The 19,672-nt window shown below is 43.4% G+C and overlaps 1 protein-coding gene across 2 annotated transcripts; it reads left to right on the forward strand.

Moving 5' to 3' along the window:
* The first annotated feature begins 1,906 nt into the window (after positions 1–1,906).
* LOC127340804 (DExH-box ATP-dependent RNA helicase DExH3) lies at positions 1,907–11,478 on the forward strand. 2 transcript variants are annotated; one of them, XM_071827838.1, is made up of 19 exons: positions 1,930–2,487; positions 3,281–3,435; positions 3,521–3,608; positions 3,699–3,944; positions 4,668–4,763; positions 5,576–5,764; positions 6,058–6,217; positions 6,315–6,445; positions 6,910–7,077; positions 7,152–7,424; positions 8,045–8,239; positions 8,406–8,609; positions 8,706–8,775; positions 8,886–9,034; positions 9,153–9,461; positions 9,606–9,665; positions 9,779–9,931; positions 10,005–10,115; positions 10,673–11,478. In XM_071827838.1, the coding sequence occupies exons 1-19, from the start codon at positions 2,026–2,028 to the stop codon at positions 11,159–11,161; spliced, it is 3,708 nt and encodes a 1,235-aa protein (XP_071683939.1). In that variant the 5' UTR covers positions 1,930–2,025; the 3' UTR covers positions 11,162–11,478. The 2 variants fall into 2 exon arrangements, with proteins under 2 accessions (XP_071683938.1, XP_071683939.1); XM_071827837.1 differs by lacking the exon at positions 6,315–6,445 and having other exon boundaries at positions 1,907–2,487; positions 6,058–6,147.
* Positions 11,479–19,672: the final 8,194 nt, after the last annotated feature.

The following is a 19,672-nucleotide window of genomic DNA, read 5'->3' on the forward strand; positions in this document are numbered from 1 at the left end:
GCAATATCAGTTTGGGGGTCGTATGCAGTGAGAAGATGGGCAAGGAGTAGCAGCAATTAATCCAGTTTGGACGATACTTTGAAAGCTGGAAGTCCCGAGCAAAGTCAATTTTTTTTATTTGGAGAGCTTTACACGACGTGGTGCCTGGAAGATAAATTCTTGCTAACAGACGCATTAAAGTGCCAGCCCAATGCCCAATATGCCATGTAGGCCCTGAAGATATCAGGCATCTCCTCTTCACTTGTCTACGAGCTCGGGAAGTCTGGGGTAATTTGGGACTCTCCACGTACATTGATCCGGTGGTGCTTGGGGAGCGTTTTGGGTCTACCATTTTAGAGGATCTGCTAAGACTGCCGACAACGGATGCAACAGTTGAAGTTGGTGGGCACGATTGTTGTGGCCTGCTAGTACGTGTGGTGGCAACGGAGGGAAATTGTCAAAGGAGAGACGGTGGCAAGACCAGCTCGGACAAGTTTTGCCATACATGCGATAACAACCAATTTTGTACACGCGGCTAAAGGACACTCGACGATGAAAGAAGTGATATGGAGGAAACAAGCCCGAGGCGAGTATAAGCCAAATATTGATGCCTCCCTTCATTCTAATCGGAAAGGATCGGTGCGCGTTGTTCTTCGGAATGATAGAGGAGAAGCTCCGACTGGGTATGCTGGCCCATTTGAATCATCTTCTCGACGCTGCAATGGCAGAAGTATCGGCTTTGCTTAAAAGATTTGGAGTTCCTAGAACGGTTGGGTATTCAATCCGCCATAATTGAGTCGGATTCCCTAGCAAGCATGTAATGCAGAATGGGAAGTTTGGAATCCATCCGGAGCGATTTTCGCAGAGCTTTTTATGAAAGCTCGAGCCTTTGATTTGATTCGCTATGTTCATTGCAGTCGAGAGGCCAACAAGGTAGGTCATGGATTAGCTGGAAGTTCTTTTAGTACAAATTAGTGCAAACGAGGTGGACTGATGTTCCTCCAAATTTTATTCTCCCTTTTATACTAAATGATGTAGCTCTCCTAGATTCGTAGCCGCAAGTTTTTCACCATTTTTTCTTCTTACAAGAGTACCTTAGAGAATTGAAATATTTTAATGAGGCGGCTTGCTTGCTTGCTTGGTTAATATAGTTGCTTGGTTAATATTACATCTGGGCATGGGCAGCCCGGCCCGGACGACCCGGCCCGAAAATCCCGGGCCGGGCCGGGTCGGGTCGGGCTTGCACTTCGGGCCGGGTTCGGGCCTGAAAAATGAGCCCGAACGTCTGGCCGGGCCGGGCTCGGGCCTGCATTTTCGTGCATTTTAGCCTAGTCGGGCCGGGCTTCTCGGGCCGGGCCGGGCTTTTTGATCGTTCGGGCCGAGTTCGGGCTTAAAATACAGGCCCGACGATCGGGCCGGGCCGGGCTCGGGCCTGACTTTTTACCCGCGGGCTTTTTTAAGCCCGGCCCGAAGCCCGGCCCGGCCCGAACTTTGCCCGGGTGTAGTTAATATACTCTGTTTCAAAAAAAAAAGAGCCTCGCTAGCTAGCCCGTCTGGTCCCACCACACCAGTAATCCATTCGCAGCTCGCCAGCTCACAGCCGCATGGGTCCCAACAACCCGTCCATTAATAACGTCGCAACTACATCCACGTGCCCTTCGTCCTGATACGTGAGCGCGCTACTGGGACCCATCTGACAGTATAACCTCGTCAGAAGGCAACCCCACATGTCAGTGGGATAACACTCCGAGTGCTTGTTGGGCTTTGCTGTCCCCTTTTCTCACCGCTCCACCCTAGCCAGCCCATCCGCTCCGCCTCCGCACAGCCGCCACGCCACGCCCCCAGTCCTCCCGGCCACCCGCCGCCGCCGCCCTCTCGCCGGAGTCCGAGCTCGCCACACGCACCAACCACCCGGAGGCTCTACCCGCGCGGCGATCTCTCCCGCGCCCGCCCGGAGACTCTACCCGCGCGGAACAGCGGCAGCGGAGGCGGGACGGGGGGTTTGATGAGCCACGCGACCCCGCAGCGGCGGCGGCGCGGGTGGTGATGCTCCTGGCCTCCACGGTCCTGCGGGGTCGCCTCCGCCCCCTCCGCCGGCCCCGGCCCCCGATCATGCCCGCCCCGCTCTTCCTCTCCCAAAACCCTAACCCCAGCGCCAGCCCCGCCCCCGCCTCCATGAGCAGCACCAACGGCGTCTACGTGCCCCCGATGCGGCGGCTCCGCTCCGTCATCGCGTCCACCAGCGGCAACCTGGCCCCGCCGCCCTCCGTGCAGCCCGCGTGGACGCCCGACTGGCGCGCGGACGGCCGCTCCCTCAGCCCGCCCTCGCCGCCTCAGACGCAGCGACGCTCCGCGGCCCTCCCGCCGCGGCCGCCGCCCCAGAGGCAGCCCCAGACGCAGCCCATGCGCCAGCAGAGCGCTGGGTACTCTCGGTACGCGTACGATGACTTTTCTGAGGAGGAGTCCGACAGGGAAATGGACCGCGTCTCGGTGTCGTCCAGTAGTAAGGTAAACGGATTGCTCTTATCGTGGCTGTTGACATGGAATAGATTATTAGTTCGAATTCATTTATACTGCTTGACTAGAAAAATGAAATGACATGGTGAAGCCTGTCACTGTTCAACTTCTGTTATATTTTGGTATGAGTAGATTCAGCTTGTGATTATGTTGTCTCCAATGACATGTTGAATGACTTCTGACGATAAATAAGCATATAGAGACAAACCATGGACTATGGATCTATGCTCCAGTTTATCCATGGATAGCAAAATAACGTGGCCCCAATTACAGATGCTGCAGGCAATGAAACGATTTGCGTTTAAATTTCTGTGTGGCAAATGCGCACTGAGCTAGATTTCTCAATGAAACTTATTTTATTATCAGAAAATTGAGGCCCACATGAAATGGACGGGCCCTGCATATTCAGTCCGGATATTGTGCTTGTTTGCCTTCTGTCCACCCTCTGCTTGTCTATGTAACATGATTTTGATAAAGTATCGCAACTGCAAAACTCTTGTGTTTTAAGAATCTGGAGATGGTACTCTTCTATAATTTGTTCGCATGTCAAAAAATAATTTCTGCAAAGAATTAAGCTTCATTTTTATTTTCTGGTCAATACTACTCCCTCCCATTCATATTAATTGACTTTAATATGGATGTATCTAGTACTAAAATGTGTAAAGATACATCCAGATTAGAGTCAATTAATATGAACCGGAGGGAGTATTTGAAAATGCCGTTTACTAAAAAAATAGAGGAAACAATGTTAAGTTCTTAACAGTTGTGCTCAATAAATTTCCAGGGTGCATCTACTTTAGACAATGTTGACGAATGGAAATGGAAACTGCACATGCTTCTCCGAAACGACAATGAGCAAGAGATTATGTCTAGGGAAAGAAAGGACAGGCGTGATTTTGATCAGCTTGCCCAACTGGCAGAGCGAATGGGTTTGCACAGGTACTTGATACTTCATTACCCACTTTGACATCCTGGTGTTGCATATTCTCTTTCCCCTGTCTGATGAAAATTTATGTTATGGCAGCCGTCAGTATGCTCGAATCATTGTGTTTAGTAAGGTGCCCTTGCCTAATTATAGATCAGACCTTGATGACAAAAGGCCTCAAAGAGAGGTATGCTGAATAGCTGGTTGTCCCAGTAGCTTAAAGATTGTAGTGTTTATGTGACTTGTGCATTGATTGGCCAAAGTATTTGCTTTATAGGTATCTATACCCTCTGGCTTGCAAAGAGAAGTTGATGCGTTGCTTGCAGACTATCTTGCACGGAAGAGAACAGACAGTGGGAACTTTCCTAATGCTGCCTTCTCAAGGTCTAGCAGCACAGACAGTTTTATGACTGATGAAGGCTTCTATGAGCAGCAGGATAATCAGGCATCAACAAATGTTGTGATGGAGAGAATCCAAAGAAAGAAAAGCTTACAGTTGCGTAACCAGCAAGCTGCTTGGCAGGTTTGATTATATGCAGTAGTCCACCTGTTAGCTTTTCCCTGTGGGGTCGGAAGTTTCCTGATACAGCATTTACATTACACTGAAGATATAACCATGAAAGTAAAATATATATTCAATGTTAAGTCTTAAGGAAATTGTATCGCTCTTTGCAATATCCTTTCCTTTCACGGTTTCGCATCATTTACCTCAGTTTTATGTTGCACTACACTGACCATTATTCCCCCAAAAATATTGTAAACTGAATAAATCATACTTTGAGTAAGTAATCTAGATAACTGATGCACCATATTGTCTTCATGCGACCAATATATTCGTTTATAGTGAAATAGAGGGATTATTAGTTGACATACTCTGTCCTACCCAGATACACTATTGAGATTTGCTATTAAAATGTTGAATAAGTAATTCACAGTTTCATGGTGTTCATTTAATGTGCTTACTAATTTGTTCTATCAATTTTCTTTGGGACTGCAAATGCGTAACTGGCCTGACCTATTTGACTATTCGTCCTAACATACTAGAAATTTAATTTGCCAAAATGAGCAGGATTTTTATGCATTTTAAATTTTAATGACATCATGTTGTAATTTCGATAAGTTCAGTTACACTGCTTTTTGATGTTTCTTTTTCTACTTATGTGTCCGCTTTAATATTTGTTTGAGTGGATGAATGATCATTTCCGATCATTGCCCCCTGTTTACTAACATTCTCTGGGGTTTTCAGGAATCAAATGATGGTCAGAGCATGATGGAGTTTCGTCGCAGTCTTCCTGCCAATAAAGAAAGGCAATCACTACTGGAAGCTATATCTCAGAATCAGGTCCTGCTCCTTTTCTAGATTTATTTGTTTGACAGACATAACTAGTAACCCTCCTCAAATGCTTGCTGTTTTTGACGAAAATGTTGTTACAAATACTTTCCATTTCCCAATCCCCATTGAATACCCACCCATGTATCCACCCATTTTTGTACCTTGCCGCCTGTGCATTTGATTTTAAATGAAGCCATTTTGATCACAAGTTTTCTAACATTTGATTTCCTTGTATATGACAAGTATATAAGAATAGAGCATAATCTAGTGTTTTTTTGAAATGGCCCAGCTCATTTATTTGTGACAGCAAATAGGAAGCAATCAAATTATGACATACATGGAAGCAAACATATAACTAAGTGATCCACTCCCTCCATTCCATAATTATTTTCGTGGTTTTAGTTTAATTTTGAACTAAAACCACGGCGAGAATTATGGAACTGAGGGAGTAACAAACAAGATTGCAGTTTTGGTGCTTTAAAGCCAACTAATGTACTTTTCATGTGAAAAAATGATATCTTATATGTAATCTCTGAATGTTGAATTACTATTCATGCAATGGATTTGCCCCTTGTTTTTGAACTGTCACACATAGTTACCAATTTTAATTTCTGTACTTTTAGATGTGTATTCTTCTATTTATCTGTAAAAAGCTACTACTTTTATTTTGTTATTTAATATTTCTTCAATTGAGAGCATTTTTGCAAAATACCTGATAATTTGTTAGTATTTACTACTCAGCACATGGGCTAAAGCCTAAAACTTCTGAGTAGCTCTATTGAGATTACTGAGTGTTAACGCTGCATTGTTTGATTCAACAGGTGGTTGTAGTTTCTGGTGAAACTGGCTGTGGTAAGACAACACAGCTGCCACAATATATTTTAGAGTCTGAAATAGAGGCTGCTCGCGGTGCTACTTGCAGTATCATTTGCACTCAACCAAGACGAATATCAGCTATTTCTGTTTCTGAAAGAGTTGCTGCTGAAAGAGGTGAAAAAATTGGGGAATCGGTGAGCCACTTGCACCTATAGAGTGAGATATTTTTTCCTTGCTGGGACTGGGATTATTGTTTTGTAGTTGCCAATGGTACTCATGGCTATTTTAGTCGGAGGATGTTGCCCAAGTAGCCATTTCTGTCCGTCTACAGGTTGCTGATTGGCCAGTAATCCAATTGCTGTAGAACTTCTCTGAACTTCTTTTACTTTTGTGATCTGATGAAATGGGCTAAACTCTTCTTAATAATTCGTGCAAAACTTGGTGAGGTTATTCTGGTTTTTCAATTCTGATAAATCGTTTACATCAGGTTGGCTACAAAGTTCGGTTGGAAGGAATGAGAGGAAGGGATACGCGCCTTCTGTTCTGCACTACTGGCGTCCTGTTGCGGCGATTGCTGGTAGATAGAAACTTGAAAGGTGTTACCCATGTTATTGTGGATGAAATCCATGAACGGGGCATGAATGAAGGTCTGCATTAATCATAATAATTCTGAAACAGTACTAATTATGGTGCTAGGCATCCAGGAGGTAGACGGTGCTAATTATGTTTTGGTCTCTGTTCTAGATTTTCTCCTTATTGTCCTGAAGGATCTTCTTCCACGCCGGCCCGAGCTAAGACTTGTATTGATGAGTGCAACCCTCAATGCTGAAATGTTCTCTTCATACTTTGGCGGAGCACCCATGATACATATACCTGTAAGAATTTTTTTAGGATTTCTTCACTGGTATATTTGCTATGGTATCAATCTGTGCTCATCAAGTCACTATTTCATTGAAATCAACTTATATGTTCATGGAATAGCTGTTTGTCTTATCTATCTAACAACATTCAGATTTGGATTCCTGACTGCAATAGATTCCTATTTCTAATAGCAATGCTAAAGTTTTTCCTGGAATTTCCTATCGTTTCTATATTGTGAAAATTAGGAACCGACCAATAATGTATTGGATCAAACTCTTATCAAGGCTGACATCTGGATGACTGAGAACAGCCTTTTGAATCACTTGCTATTGTTTTAGAGCTCTGTGTATATTGAATTGACTTGAATCTTAACATTTTTCTGTCTAAACCCGCAACTTGTTTGGCTGTTTCTGTTTTGTCCCATACTCCTTATGGGTTTATTAAGATGTCCCTCTTAATACTCCATGTATTTCTCTAGGGTTTTACATACCCTGTTCGAAGTCGTTTTCTAGAAGATATCCTTGAAGTTACCGGGCACAGATTGACCCCGTACAATCAGATTGATGACTATGGCCAAGAGAAAAGTTGGAAAATGCAAAAGCAAGCTCTGAGGAAGACGAAGACCCAAATTGCTTCTGTTGTGGAAGTACGGTGATCTCTGTTTTTTTGCTATTTATTTTCTGCTCAGATTTTTGGTTTCTAAGCTTCTATTATTAACAGGATGCAGTTAAAACTGCTGATTTAAGGGATTATAGTCCGCAGACTCGTGACTCGCTATCCTGCTGGAATCCTGATTCAATTGGTTTTAACTTAATAGAAAATGTATTGTGCCATATTTGTCAAAAGGAAAGAGCTGGTGCTGTTCTTGTGTTTATGACTGGCTGGGATGACATTAATACACTGAAAGAGCAGCTGCAATCAAACCCATTACTTGGTGACCCTAGCAAAGTTTTGCTTCTTGCATGTCATGGTTCAATGGCTAGCGCAGAGCAGGTATGACTGAGGTGTTCTCGTTTTCTCTTTGTGGTTAATTTTAACTCTGCCGTTGTCAGTCCTTTTGTTTAAATACACCTACATTTACTTGTGCTTGTTCCATTGAACTGCTCTGTTAAGTTATTTAAATTTGAACATGCTACGCTGTACATGATTTGGTGTGCTGGCAGTTTGAGAGAAGGTCTTTACTAGGCTTATGTTGATATGCATTTGACTTATTTAAACAATCAGGATGCTGTACATTTATGTATGGGTATGGGCGTATGGCAATACTCCTTTGATTGTTGAAATCTTCTCCAAAGTCCAATCACCTATTACTTACTTTTCCTGTTCTCAGATGTACCGCAGTTAATATATTGTGAATCTATCATCTATATTAGACTATTATATTTGTGTTAAAGTGTTCAACATATTCTCGAGATCAGATCTGTATTCCTCTTCTTTTATTGCATGGTTACTCCAGTATTCATCCGCATAATTCTGCAAGACCTATGGGTTGTCTACCATGTATTGTATAGGTTACCCGTAGGCTTTAGCCATGGACAGCAAGCATTACAAATTTTATATCTTCTCTTCTAACAATGACTTAATTTTATATTATTTTCCTTTTTTTTGTGCAGAAACTAATATTCGATAAACCTGAGCCTGGCGTAAGGAAAATAGTTCTTGCTACCAATTTGGCTGAAACTAGTATTACTATCAATGATGTAGTCTTTGTTGTTGATTGTGGAAAAGCAAAGGAGACATCTTATGATGCATTGAATAACACGCCCTGTTTGCTTCCCACCTGGATCTCCAAGGCTTCTGCCAGACAAGTAATATTTTCTTTCATAAAGGAATATGACTAGTTTTATTTTTACTCCAACTCACGTCTTGCATTAATCAAGTAGCTCGTGATTTACCTTAAGTGTCTTTGGTAATCACAATTCTATCACGTCACTTACCCCTTCTGTTTTGCCATTGAAATGTCTGATAATTTAGAGACGAGGAAGAGCTGGCCGAGTTCAGTCAGGGGAGTGTTTCCATCTTTATCCACAGTGCGTATATAATGTGTTTGCTGACTACCAGTTGCCAGAACTTCTGAGAACCCCTCTCCAATCCCTATGCTTGCAAATAAAAAGCTTGCGGCTTGGGAGCATCTCAGAATTCTTATCCAGAGCTTTGCAATCACCCGAGTCTCTATCGGTACCTTTCTTTTTCACTTTTTGTTCCCTCAGTCACATATTTCTCCTATTGTGCCTTCGGATGATCTGATAAGTTATTCCAATATATTTGTTTCAGGTACAAAATGCCATTGATTATCTCAAAGTCATTGGAGCATTTGATCAGAATGAAGAGTTAACAGTTCTAGGTACTGGATGCATCTTTTAAATTGATCTGTGGATTATCACCCCTTTACTGCATCACACTGGAACTTTTGGAGCTTGTGTGCTAACTATACTCACTGTTTGGCATTCTCAGGAAAGCACTTGTCTATGCTTCCAGTAGAGCCTAAATTGGGCAAGATGCTTATTTTTGGGGCTATTTTTAACTGCCTTGATCCCATATTAACAATAGTTTCGGGACTTAGTGTTAGAGATCCATTCATGACACCATTTGACAAGAAGGATGTAAGTAATGTCTAACTCCAATATCTGGCTGTCTCTTCCATCCCTAATGCATTTAAATATGTATGCTGTTTTGTATACTTTAGTATTGAAGTCCCGTGTTTTGCCTTCCCCTGTGCAGCTTGCGGAGTCTGCCAAGTTACAGTTTTCATGTCGTGAGTATAGCGATCACCTTGCGATTGTTCATGCATATGATGGATGGAGAGAAGCTGAAAGAGATCGCAATGGCTATGACTACTGCTGGAGAAATTTTCTGTCTGCACAAACCTTGAAAGCCCTAGATTCTCTCCGGAGGCAGTTCATCTTTCTTTTGAAGGACACTGGTCTGATTGATGAAAACATGACTATGTGCAACAAATGGAGTCGTGATGCAAATCTAGTTAGGGCAGTCATTTGTGCGGGACTATACCCAGGTGTTTCATCTGTTGTGGTGAGTTGCTTCTATATAAATTTCTATTCCATCTCATGCATAGTGTCCAGCCAAAAGTGTTTTGCATGCAAACTTCTTAGGTCCTATATTAGAGCAATTTTAATTCTCTCATCTGTGATCCTAATCTGCTTCTTGTATACTCAGAACAAGGAGAAATCAGTTTCTCTGAAGACAATGGAGGATGGACAGGTCATGCTTTACTCGGTAAGTTACTTCATTGATTCTGTGCATCATGATTGGCGATCATGTTGTTTGTCGATTTCGGTTGGTGGCTGTACATGACATAGCTCAATCTTGTTGCAATTTGTCGTTTCCAGAGTTCAGTCAATGGCAAAGAAGGCAAGATTCCATTCCCCTGGCTAGTGTTCAATGAGAAAGTGAAGGTGAATTCAGTGTTTCTCCGGGATTCAACAGCAATATCTGACTCTACATTGTTGCTCTTTGGAGGAAACATTCAACGAGGGGGCTTGGTAAGTTCTCGTTTGCTTATCTTTCTTCCAGCCTAGCAAATTACCATAGAATAATCTGTACTCCATGCTGCAGGATGGACACTTGAAAATGCTTGGAGGCTATCTGGAGTTCTTTATGAGCCGTGATCTCGCATCAACTTACTTGAATCTCAAGAATGAACTCGAAAATTTAATCCATCACAAGGTATTGCTTTATTTTGAATGTATCATTCTAGACGAATAGTCGAATACTCAACATTATATGTTTTGTTGCTGTTTTAGTTACCAGTTCTAATTAAACATCTTGCATGATGTTTATTCATACAGTAGAACAAACATGGTTATCCATATGCAATAGATAGTTATGCAACATGGTTTGCCAATTTGCATGTTGGGTGGTCTGCTTCACCCAGAAGTCGATCAGTTCTGACTTGATTGGAGGGCACTTGAACTTGTTCATGTGACTTAGTTCTTTGGATTTCTCCCTCTGGGTCAGGGAGATTTGGATTCTAATCTTTAGGGAGTAAATCCCAGAAGTTCCCAAAAAAGATCTCGCCCTTGTCCATACAATCATCAGCTCTAATGGTGAACATTGATCTGACGTACCTGGCTAGCATGCTATTGTTACCCCATTTGTTGATAAACTAGGATTTGTATTTATCTGAAAGTACTCGTATTTGTATTTGCCAACTATTGTTTGAGACCACCTTAAGTTATGCTGATGCTGCTATCATGGACCCACCAATTCACTCTTTTTGACAGCTTCAAAACCCAAGGATGGACATCCAAACCAGTGAGGAGCTTCTGTCTGCTGTACGGTTGCTGGTCACGGAGGACCCGTGCAGTGGTCGGTTTGTCTATGGCCGACAAGAACCAAGATCAAAGAAAGCGAAGATGATGCTCGCGCCAGCCTCAGTCTCCATGGACCGTGGAGGCGGACACGGAGGGGACAACCCTAAGAACCAGCTCCAGACTCTTCTAACAAGGGCTGGAAACGACAACCCAACCTACAAGACAAAGCAGATCAAGAACAGCCTCTTCAGGTCGACAGTCGAGTTCAACGGCATGGAGTTTGTAGGGCAGCCTTGCGCAAACAAGAAGCTCGCGGAGAAGGACGCGGCGGGAGAGGCGATCAACTGGCTCACGGGTGGAGGGGCTCCCCCTGACACGAGAGACGCACGGGACATGGATCACATGTCCATGCTGACGAAACCGCCACGCAGGAAGAGGCACCACCATAGGAGGTCCTGATTAGCAGCAGATGGTTTTGTTTGGTACCCAGTCTGTAGCAGTCAGGCAAACAGGACAAGTATACATATATTTTAGATTAGCGTAAGAGAGACAGCGATTTTTTTGTATGATGCCCGAGGCTATCGCAGGCATTGGAGCCTGTGCGGCGATGTGTGACTGATGTTACAGCAGAAAAACAAAAGGGTCCACTGGCTGTGGTAGTACAAAGTGGATATTCATCATCATCTTCAGATTCTAGGGTCTATTCATACGGTGATTTGCCTACTGATGTGCAGGACTGTAAAACTATTTAGTAAGTGGAAGATCATTGAGTGGCACGTTTCTTGGGGCATGTGCTATATCTGTATGTGGTGTCGGGTTTTCATCTTGTTTGAGGGTATAGGCACCCTCTTCCTCGTTTGGATCAGCGGCGTGATAGAATGCTTGTACTGGGCCTAATATGATTAGAGGGCCGAAGAAGATGAGTGGCCACTTAGCTCGAGAAATGCTTGTACTGGGCCTAGTCGCTGGAGAAAAGAGTTGTACAAACTGTGATGCTGTGAGAAGAAACAAAATTTGAAAACAATATGCCCTCGATGGGTGCGAGTTGCTGTATCGCCAATTGTTTTCTAGGATTTACAGCGATGCATGCATGTTCTCAGTCGATTTTGGATTCTCTCGATCGCTCCCCCTGATTTGGTGGCAGCAAAGTCAGAGGTTGACCGAGGGCGAGTTGTGCGGTTTACTTTGCTCCACACACACGTACCATGTACAGATATGGTATACTAACCTACTATCAAGTATACCCTCGGTCGGCCGCTAATTAACATGCAACGTGTTGAATTGGAATCTTGCCAGCTTGCGTTGCATACCCAATTGCCCATTGCTTGGTCAAACAGGCGTATGTGCATGCATGGAGATGGAGTGTTTACTCTGTTGATTCGCAAAAAAAAGTCTTTACTTTCTTAATTACTACTTATCACTGTACCGTTGAGTTCCATTCAGTGAACTTTGAACATCACAAGTTGAAAACATGCACGTTGTTAGTGCCTGACAGCACGAGATCGGTTTTGTTCTCCACATATAGTCATATATATACGTCTGTCTTGCTAAGGCCGGTCTGCCGTTCATTGAACATGCATGTTTGCGTGCTTGGTCAAATGTTTTCTTGTATGTCTGGATGGCATCATGTCCATTGTCCTGCATACTTAATCGGCGTGCATGTTCTGCTACACCTGCTACGAAGGCTAACGAGCCGGTTAAACCAGCTTACCATCTGGTCGCTCACCGCATCCTAGCCAACGGGGTCTCTGCAAAGGGTTTTGGGGTACGCACGGTAAAAATCTACGCCTCAGTCGCGGCTCCTAAATAGATTTTGTGACCGGTGTATTCGAATAACATGTCTACCTCGCTAGACCGTCCCCGATCTACAGGGGACATGCTTGGGATGTCGAACACGCGCCGCAGCCGATGCCGCATTGGATGCAGAGGCCAGCCCTGTCAGCGACCCAACGGTTGGTCAACATTAATAAAGAGCATGCAGGTCGTCCGTTCCGTCTCATTATGGTGGCACCGGCTCCCCAGTCAGGCGGCATGGGTGAGGCATCTGCCCACGCGGCCTCGTGTGAGTTTCCCACGCGCCGGAGTAAATGCATATCTACCTCACCACCTACCTTGCTTCCCGGCGATACATAGTCTCGGCTGCAGAGAGGTGCCTTCTCACTCCCTCGCCGCAACCCAAAAACCCTAGTCTACAAAAACAACTAGACCCCATAGATCACCATGAAGACATGATGGAGAACAACTCTGAGGGAGGCGCGGCGGCGAACGGGTATGGCACGTGCAGCCTCACCGTCGACAAGGCTTGGGCTCTCTATGAGAACCAGTACCTCGCCTCGCCGAACATGCGTCTGCCGTCGGGGTGAAGACTGAGCGATAGGGCATCGACATCCCGCCAGGGCCGGCCCTATATTTTTCAGGGCCCTTGGGCAATGTCAACAAAAAGGCCCCTTAAGACAAACATATGTGTACGCATAATTAGATATATAACTATATGTATACGCCTACTTTTACTTTATATGCATATCTGATAGAAATAATAATAAAATGGTTGGAAAATATAACAAGTATTTTCTACTAGTTTAATTATCTCAAATAAAACCAAAGACTCCAGCAATAACTGCTCTTCAATGCTTCGCAAAAATGCTTCTTCGCAGCACCGAATATCATTGGAGAATACTTATTCAAAGCACCTCTTTGCGTTTCAATGAATTGATTAACTAGCTTTCTCTTTTCCGCAGCACGGAATAATTGTTTTGGCATTATAACACCTATAATTATGAAGAAATTTACATGAAATTAGAACCCTAGTTAAATAAATAAGTCATGACTTAGACGAAGAATTAGACAAGAGATTTAATCATGAACTCATGGAGGGGCAGGACGGCAGGCAGGTTGGGTAGGGCGAGGCAATCTAAGAGACACAATCACATAGAGACAAGAGACAAAAGATGAGGCAGCAAGACAATCGAGCTAGTCGATTGGCGAGACGAGAGACGAACAGACGAGCGGTCAGGCAAGACGATTGGCGAGACTAGAGACGAACAGACGGAACACTCAATCGACGTCTATGTTTTTCAAGAGAATCGATTGAGGGAAGCAGCCAAGCAGTGGCCACGTGGTCGTGGAAGACTGCCAATCGGAGTAGGATTGAACTGATTGGGACATGAGCTACTTTTACTTCTTGCATATTTTCTAGCTAGTCCTGTTCGCTTATAGTCTTGTTTTACCTATTTTCTTTTCAGTCCATAGTAAACAAAAGCCTCAATTTTGGGCCCCCCAACGGCCTGGGCCCTAGGCAGCCGCCCATGGCTGCCATGGGTCAGGGCCGGCCCTGCATCCCGCAACTCCCGAAGCCGATGACCACTTGGTGATGGCACGGAGTCATATGTATCGAAACAAAAAGAGTATGAAAACCTCAAAGATTTTCGCTTGTTTCTTAATAATAATCGCCGGAGACACCTCATGTGTCAGGTGAACATTACACTATTTGCTTCTATAAATATATTTATTACTGATATAAAGAAACAAAGCATACGAAAGGAGATGACCATGGCGTCCTAATTACTGGAAGCAAATTAAGCTACACCTGTGGTCATGCTCATGCGTCGGCCTCGTTCAAACTTGGCGGTCGGCGCAGGCGTGCAGAGCAGTGCAGCCGTACCAGCGCGTTCGTGCAGCAGCTGACCTTGCATGCATGCATGTATACGCACCCGGCTGACCAGCCGGCCGTCCGACCACTAGCTACAGCTAGCGCCTGGCAGCGGTACGTACGGTATCTAGCTTCCTCCATCTGCCAGGAAATCCAGACTCGCCGGACCCATACACCTACACGTCAACACTTAACCAGAATCACGCTTTCCGTACTTAAATCAAGACATTATATGTATGTGCGTGATATATTTCCAAAAATACAAAATATTTTAATTGTATTTTGAAGGTCTCCTGAAATTTGGGTTCATGTGGACGCTTCCATGTTATACCGGGTATCTTCTAGTTTGTCAGTCTAGTATTTCCCCGGTTCAAGTGAAATGTTAGATGTAACACCTAGTCAAAATTCGAAAACCCTGGCAACGATGTTAAAAAAGAGTTATTTATGTGTCAAAAAACCCAAAATTGGTAGCTTTTTTTTCTTCTTCTTCTTCATTTCCTCCGTAAATTCTGGTTCATGTGGACCCATGTTCTACGTGATATCTTTGAGTTTGTGAGTCTACTATTTCCCCAATTCAAGCGAAATGTTAGATGTAAGCCCAATCAAAATTTGAAAACCCTGACAATAGTGTTTTAGATATTCTTTTATGATAACCTTTAAGACACATGTACATCTGTTTTGAAAAATACTTTCATTAATTTATCACTATATATGTAAGGCAACATAAATTAGGTCGTGTCATCAGAGTGTGATCTTTTTCCATCATGATGTTGCCTGTCTCTAGTCTTGGTGTCAGTGTCTCGAGGGGAGCGGATTTTCTAGCGGAGCCGGTAACTACCGGTCACCATCTGCCCGTGGGTTCATTGCTCGCGATGCGTGCTGGACGAAGCGGTATTCCTGACTTGTCGTTTGGTGTTGCCCGGACAGAAGCTGAGCGATGGATACAATACGTATCTACTCCCTCCGTCCACAAATAAGTGTACGTGCGCGGTTTTCAAGATACATTATGAAGTGAAGTAAAAAATGCATTGGGAAGATGCATCTCCCCTTTTAATTAGTTCACCTCCAATGAGCTAAGTGCTTGTAGAAAACAAGGAGAACATATGGTCAATATTATTGGGTTTGATTTCCGTGCGATGAGAGAGAAGCAATTAAAGTGCATAGAAGTACACTCTTTTGTGGACAAAGTTTAGGGCTAGATGTCCACTTATTTGTGGATGGAGGGAGTATACGTTTCTGCTAGTGGCCCTGCTTCTTCTCCGGCTTGCTGGCTTCTTTATCCTCTCGTCGCTATCTCTCCTGCCTTTCTCTTGTAGTCCTCCACTGGATCGAGATCTAGAAAATACACAGCAACGCAGCGAGGCGGCTGGCGAGCCTTTGGCAGGCGGCGAGCAGGGCCGACGTCGTGCATACGACTTCCTCGACGCAGAGCTCCGGAGGCGCACCGGCCGCACCAACCGCGGGCAGGACGTCAACGAGGTCAGCTTATTTGCCGCATAGTCAGGCACCACGACGAGCTCAGCCTCTTCCTACGTCTTCCGTGCGGGCTCTGCGACGGGATTGGCAGGCGCAGTCGCAAGCTCACGCCAAGGCACAAAGTGGTTCCAGATCTTGCGCTGGTTCACTGCGGCCAACAACCCGGTGCTCCAACAGCGGCGTGATTCTATCTTTGACCAAGAAAGTCATATGATACATCTGCGTAATATTTTCTTTGCTTTGGAATTCGAACCCAATTTGGTTCATGTGTTTCTTGATATGGTTTTGATTTCGTGAAGCTTCAGTGGAATGTGCGAGTCATTTGTTAAAAGTAGATGTAATGAATGGAGTGATTGTTTTTAATAATACAGGAAATCATTGAATGTGTGTAAAAAAGAATCGAGTGATTCTTTCCTTTTTTTGTTTTATACAGGATTTGAATCGAATTGCATCCATCTATTTTCTAGAAAGTTGTGAAATATTTGTCGAGAGGAATGAAATATTGAGAAATTCTTGTTAAAATCCATCAAAAATAATCCAGATTTGAAGAATATTCTGGTGGTGGTTTGTCCATATGAACGGTGCTTTTGTTGATATTATATTGTAAACAAATGTATCAAATATCAATGGCGTATGCTATACTTTGTTGATATAATCCTGGCTCCTGTTTGGTATCTGCAACTAAAAAAATGTTCCGTGGAACATTATTTAAGAGATTATACAAAGCATGATTTTAAAATATCTATATAATTGTTCTGAAATGTAATTAGATCATTTTTGGTATGACTCAAATGTTAGTAAATAAAAAAAAATATATATATATATATAATATGTGCCATATTTCTTTGGTATCATTACTGATCCCATACTTAGAGAAATATATTGATCATACGATTTGAGTTGCTCACAAAAATTTGGAGATATTTTAAATGGACTGAAATTATTTAAATAAACCACTACTAGAAAAAGGCCTAGCCGTAAGATCACTAGTAGTGGCGCACCCCTCTAGTGGTACCAAAAACAGGTGCTCCACTGCTATGAAAATACTAGTGGCGCACCACAACAACCATGCGCCATTGCTATATTTATTTTATGATTCAGCTCCACCCCAGACTTGAGTTAGCAATGGCGCATGAGTGGTACGCCACTACTAACTGTTAGCAGTGGCGTGATAGTAGTGGCGCACCACTAGTGCGCCAATGATGGCAAAAAGTGGTGCGCCACTGATAGCCTGTTTTCTAGTAGTGAACTATAATATATGTGAATCATATTTGTGTGAAAAAGAAATAAAACAGGAATATGTGCGAAAAAAGGAGTGGCATATGTAGTTGTGTGAGTGTGAGATATTTCCTTGCAATATTATTTCCAAGTAAATGTGGCATATGTAGTTTGTACCAACTTGTAAACAAATGTCTCATATATAAATGTTGTATGCTATACTTTGATGATATAGTTTTACAAAATAAATTATATGAACCCATATTTAGATAAATATGTTGTTCGTTTGATTTGAGTTGCGACAAAAAAATGAAATATTTTACCGAAATTTTGAAACTATGTGAAACTATTTTGATAAAAAAATATAACTCGAATATGTGTGAATCATATTTGTGTGAAAAAAGGAAAATAACCGGAGTATGTTTGAAAAACAAACTCAACACCTATTAAAATGTATATGAACCCATACTTAGACAAATATCCCGTTCACAAAATATTTTATTAAAATTCTGAAACAGTTTTTCAAAAATTGCTCATAAAAAATTGAAGAATAAATTTTTATTGAAATTTGGAAAAAAAAAATTAACTGGAGTATGCGTGAAAAACAAACTGAGCTTCTTCAAAAATAATTATACTAATCATGATTTTAAATTTGTATCGAAAAACTAGATAGATTATATTGTAATATGAGATTATTAGCTAGCTGTGATGAAGTCGCCGCATTAAACGAAAAGAGAGAGCCGCGCATGTAGAGCCGACAAAGCCATGTGGCTGGGACCCACGTAGGCTGCAGAAAATAACTCAATAAACGAATACACAATGAGGTAGACTTGTACTGAATGAGATGGCAGCATATGATTGGCTGGTGTGAGTCCGGTAGTTACCGGCTCCGCTAGAAATGACTATCCCGTGTCTCGAGGCGTACCCGCCTATGAAACTCTTCATGTTGTTGGTCGACCAGATCACTCACCTAGTTAATCCATTAGTGTCGGTGGCGGAGCTTAGTGAAAGCCAGGGGGGCCGCGGCCCCCCCCCCCCCCCCCCCCCAGGTTTGCACAGAACTTTGAAGGAATTTTTCTGGAGCACCTTAGAAGAAAATTTTCTAGGCATTTGCACCCCCAAGTACTCATATTTTTTTTTCCTTTTGCCCCTCATTTTTCTGTCAAGCTCCCCCACTGATTAATGTCATCCTACAATGTTTTACTACTTGAATTTCTTTTACTGTGTGAGTATATTTCTCCATTGCAAGTCATGTGCAACTGAAAAAAACTCAGTTGTACCCTATGAATCACGATGCAAAATCGACGACACCGGAGTGCACCGAGCTTTGACTAATTAGCAAAATTCGTTTTTCTAGGCAACAAGGCAGAGCTATATCAGCTTGCAAAATGGAAAAAAAAGCACATTGCACTATCCATGGATCAGCATGACGTGTGGCATGAGCAGACATCCGAGTAGCGACAGGGTAAGCAGGGTAGCAGACAAGTATCTTTGGAGAAAAAATGGCATCACTCACACACGCCTCGACTGCCGGCATTGGCGCCAGTAAGTGCGGGTCAGACTCTCACCAGCTAGTAGACGAGATCTGGTCCGCATTCATGCATACAAATTACAATGCTGCTTCTCCATCGGTCGTCCAGCTCACCAGTGCTGCTTAAGCTGGGTCAGGGATTAGAGAAGTACAGTAATCCGCATCAATGTGTGTAGATCTAGGGGTGGCCGCTCGATCCTCGATCGGTCGGCGATTCTCCATAATTAGTTTACCACATAGGTACGTGCAATGTAATTAGCAGCACGTGCTATGCAGCTAATTAGCTGCCGCGCTGCAGATTGTTGGATGACTACGTCAAACCTGAGCTCACATGATCGTAGGTTTGCTACGTATTAAACTGAAATAAGGTGATCAAGAACAACACATCACGTGCTCTCTGTATATCTTGTCGCGTTGCGGTTATAGGCGAGTCGACGAAATAATTACTCTTTCCATTCCATAATTCTTGTTGTAGTTTTAGTTCAAGTTCGAAAATGGAACAACCGTAGGAAAGCCGTTTCTGAATATGAACAATCTGTTGATCAATCTTGTGCAGTGGCGGGGCTATAGCTTCTGGTTGGAGCCTGGGCAAGACGTGAGTGCAAACAAGCTTAGCAGATTTTGCCGAAACAAACATCCACGTAAACTAACTTTGCCAAATGGAATGCGCGTCTAAGAAATGCGCCTGAAGTTATGTGCTGAGCGGATTTTCTGGGATCCGGTCAGTTTTCATATTTGTTGGTGTGTTTTCAGGTTAATCTTTTTTGTTCTACGGTTGTCATTATTATGATGGTTGTTGCGCTGTGTGCTGATTATTTGGAGACTCACTACAGGAATGGGGCTATATGCCGAGGGCCGGGAACCCTCGGCGTAGCATGCTTTGGCCCTCGGCGTAGGCTATGCCGAGGGCCGCCCTCGGCATAGCTCCTCGGCGTGTAAGTCCCTCGGCAAAGGCACTATCGTCGTCGGCGTAGCCCGGCCCTCGGCGTAGCACGCTACGCCGACGGCAAAACCCTCGGCATAGACTTTTAAAAAATTCAAATTTCCCGTTTCCAAAAAAATTCAAAAAAAAAAATTCGAAAAAAAAAATATTTTT

The sequence above is a fragment of the Lolium perenne genome, chromosome 3 (genome assembly GCF_019359855.2).
Source record: "Lolium perenne isolate Kyuss_39 chromosome 3, Kyuss_2.0, whole genome shotgun sequence".
Classification (NCBI taxonomy): Eukaryota; Viridiplantae; Streptophyta; class Magnoliopsida; order Poales; family Poaceae; genus Lolium; species Lolium perenne.

Excerpts from the sequence above, each read along its gene's own strand:
- LOC127340804 (XM_071827838.1), top strand. The coding sequence starts at position 2,026 with ATGCTCCTGGCCTCCACGGTCCTGCGGGGTCGCCTCCGCCCCCTCCGC. Across the intron at positions 2,488-3,280 it reads CGGTGTCGTCCAGTAGTAAG|GGTGCATCTACTTTAGACAA; the intron begins GTAAACGGATTG and ends ATAAATTTCCAG. Across the intron at positions 6,218-6,314 it reads TGAACGGGGCATGAATGAAG|ATTTTCTCCTTATTGTCCTG; the intron begins GTCTGCATTAAT and ends TCTCTGTTCTAG.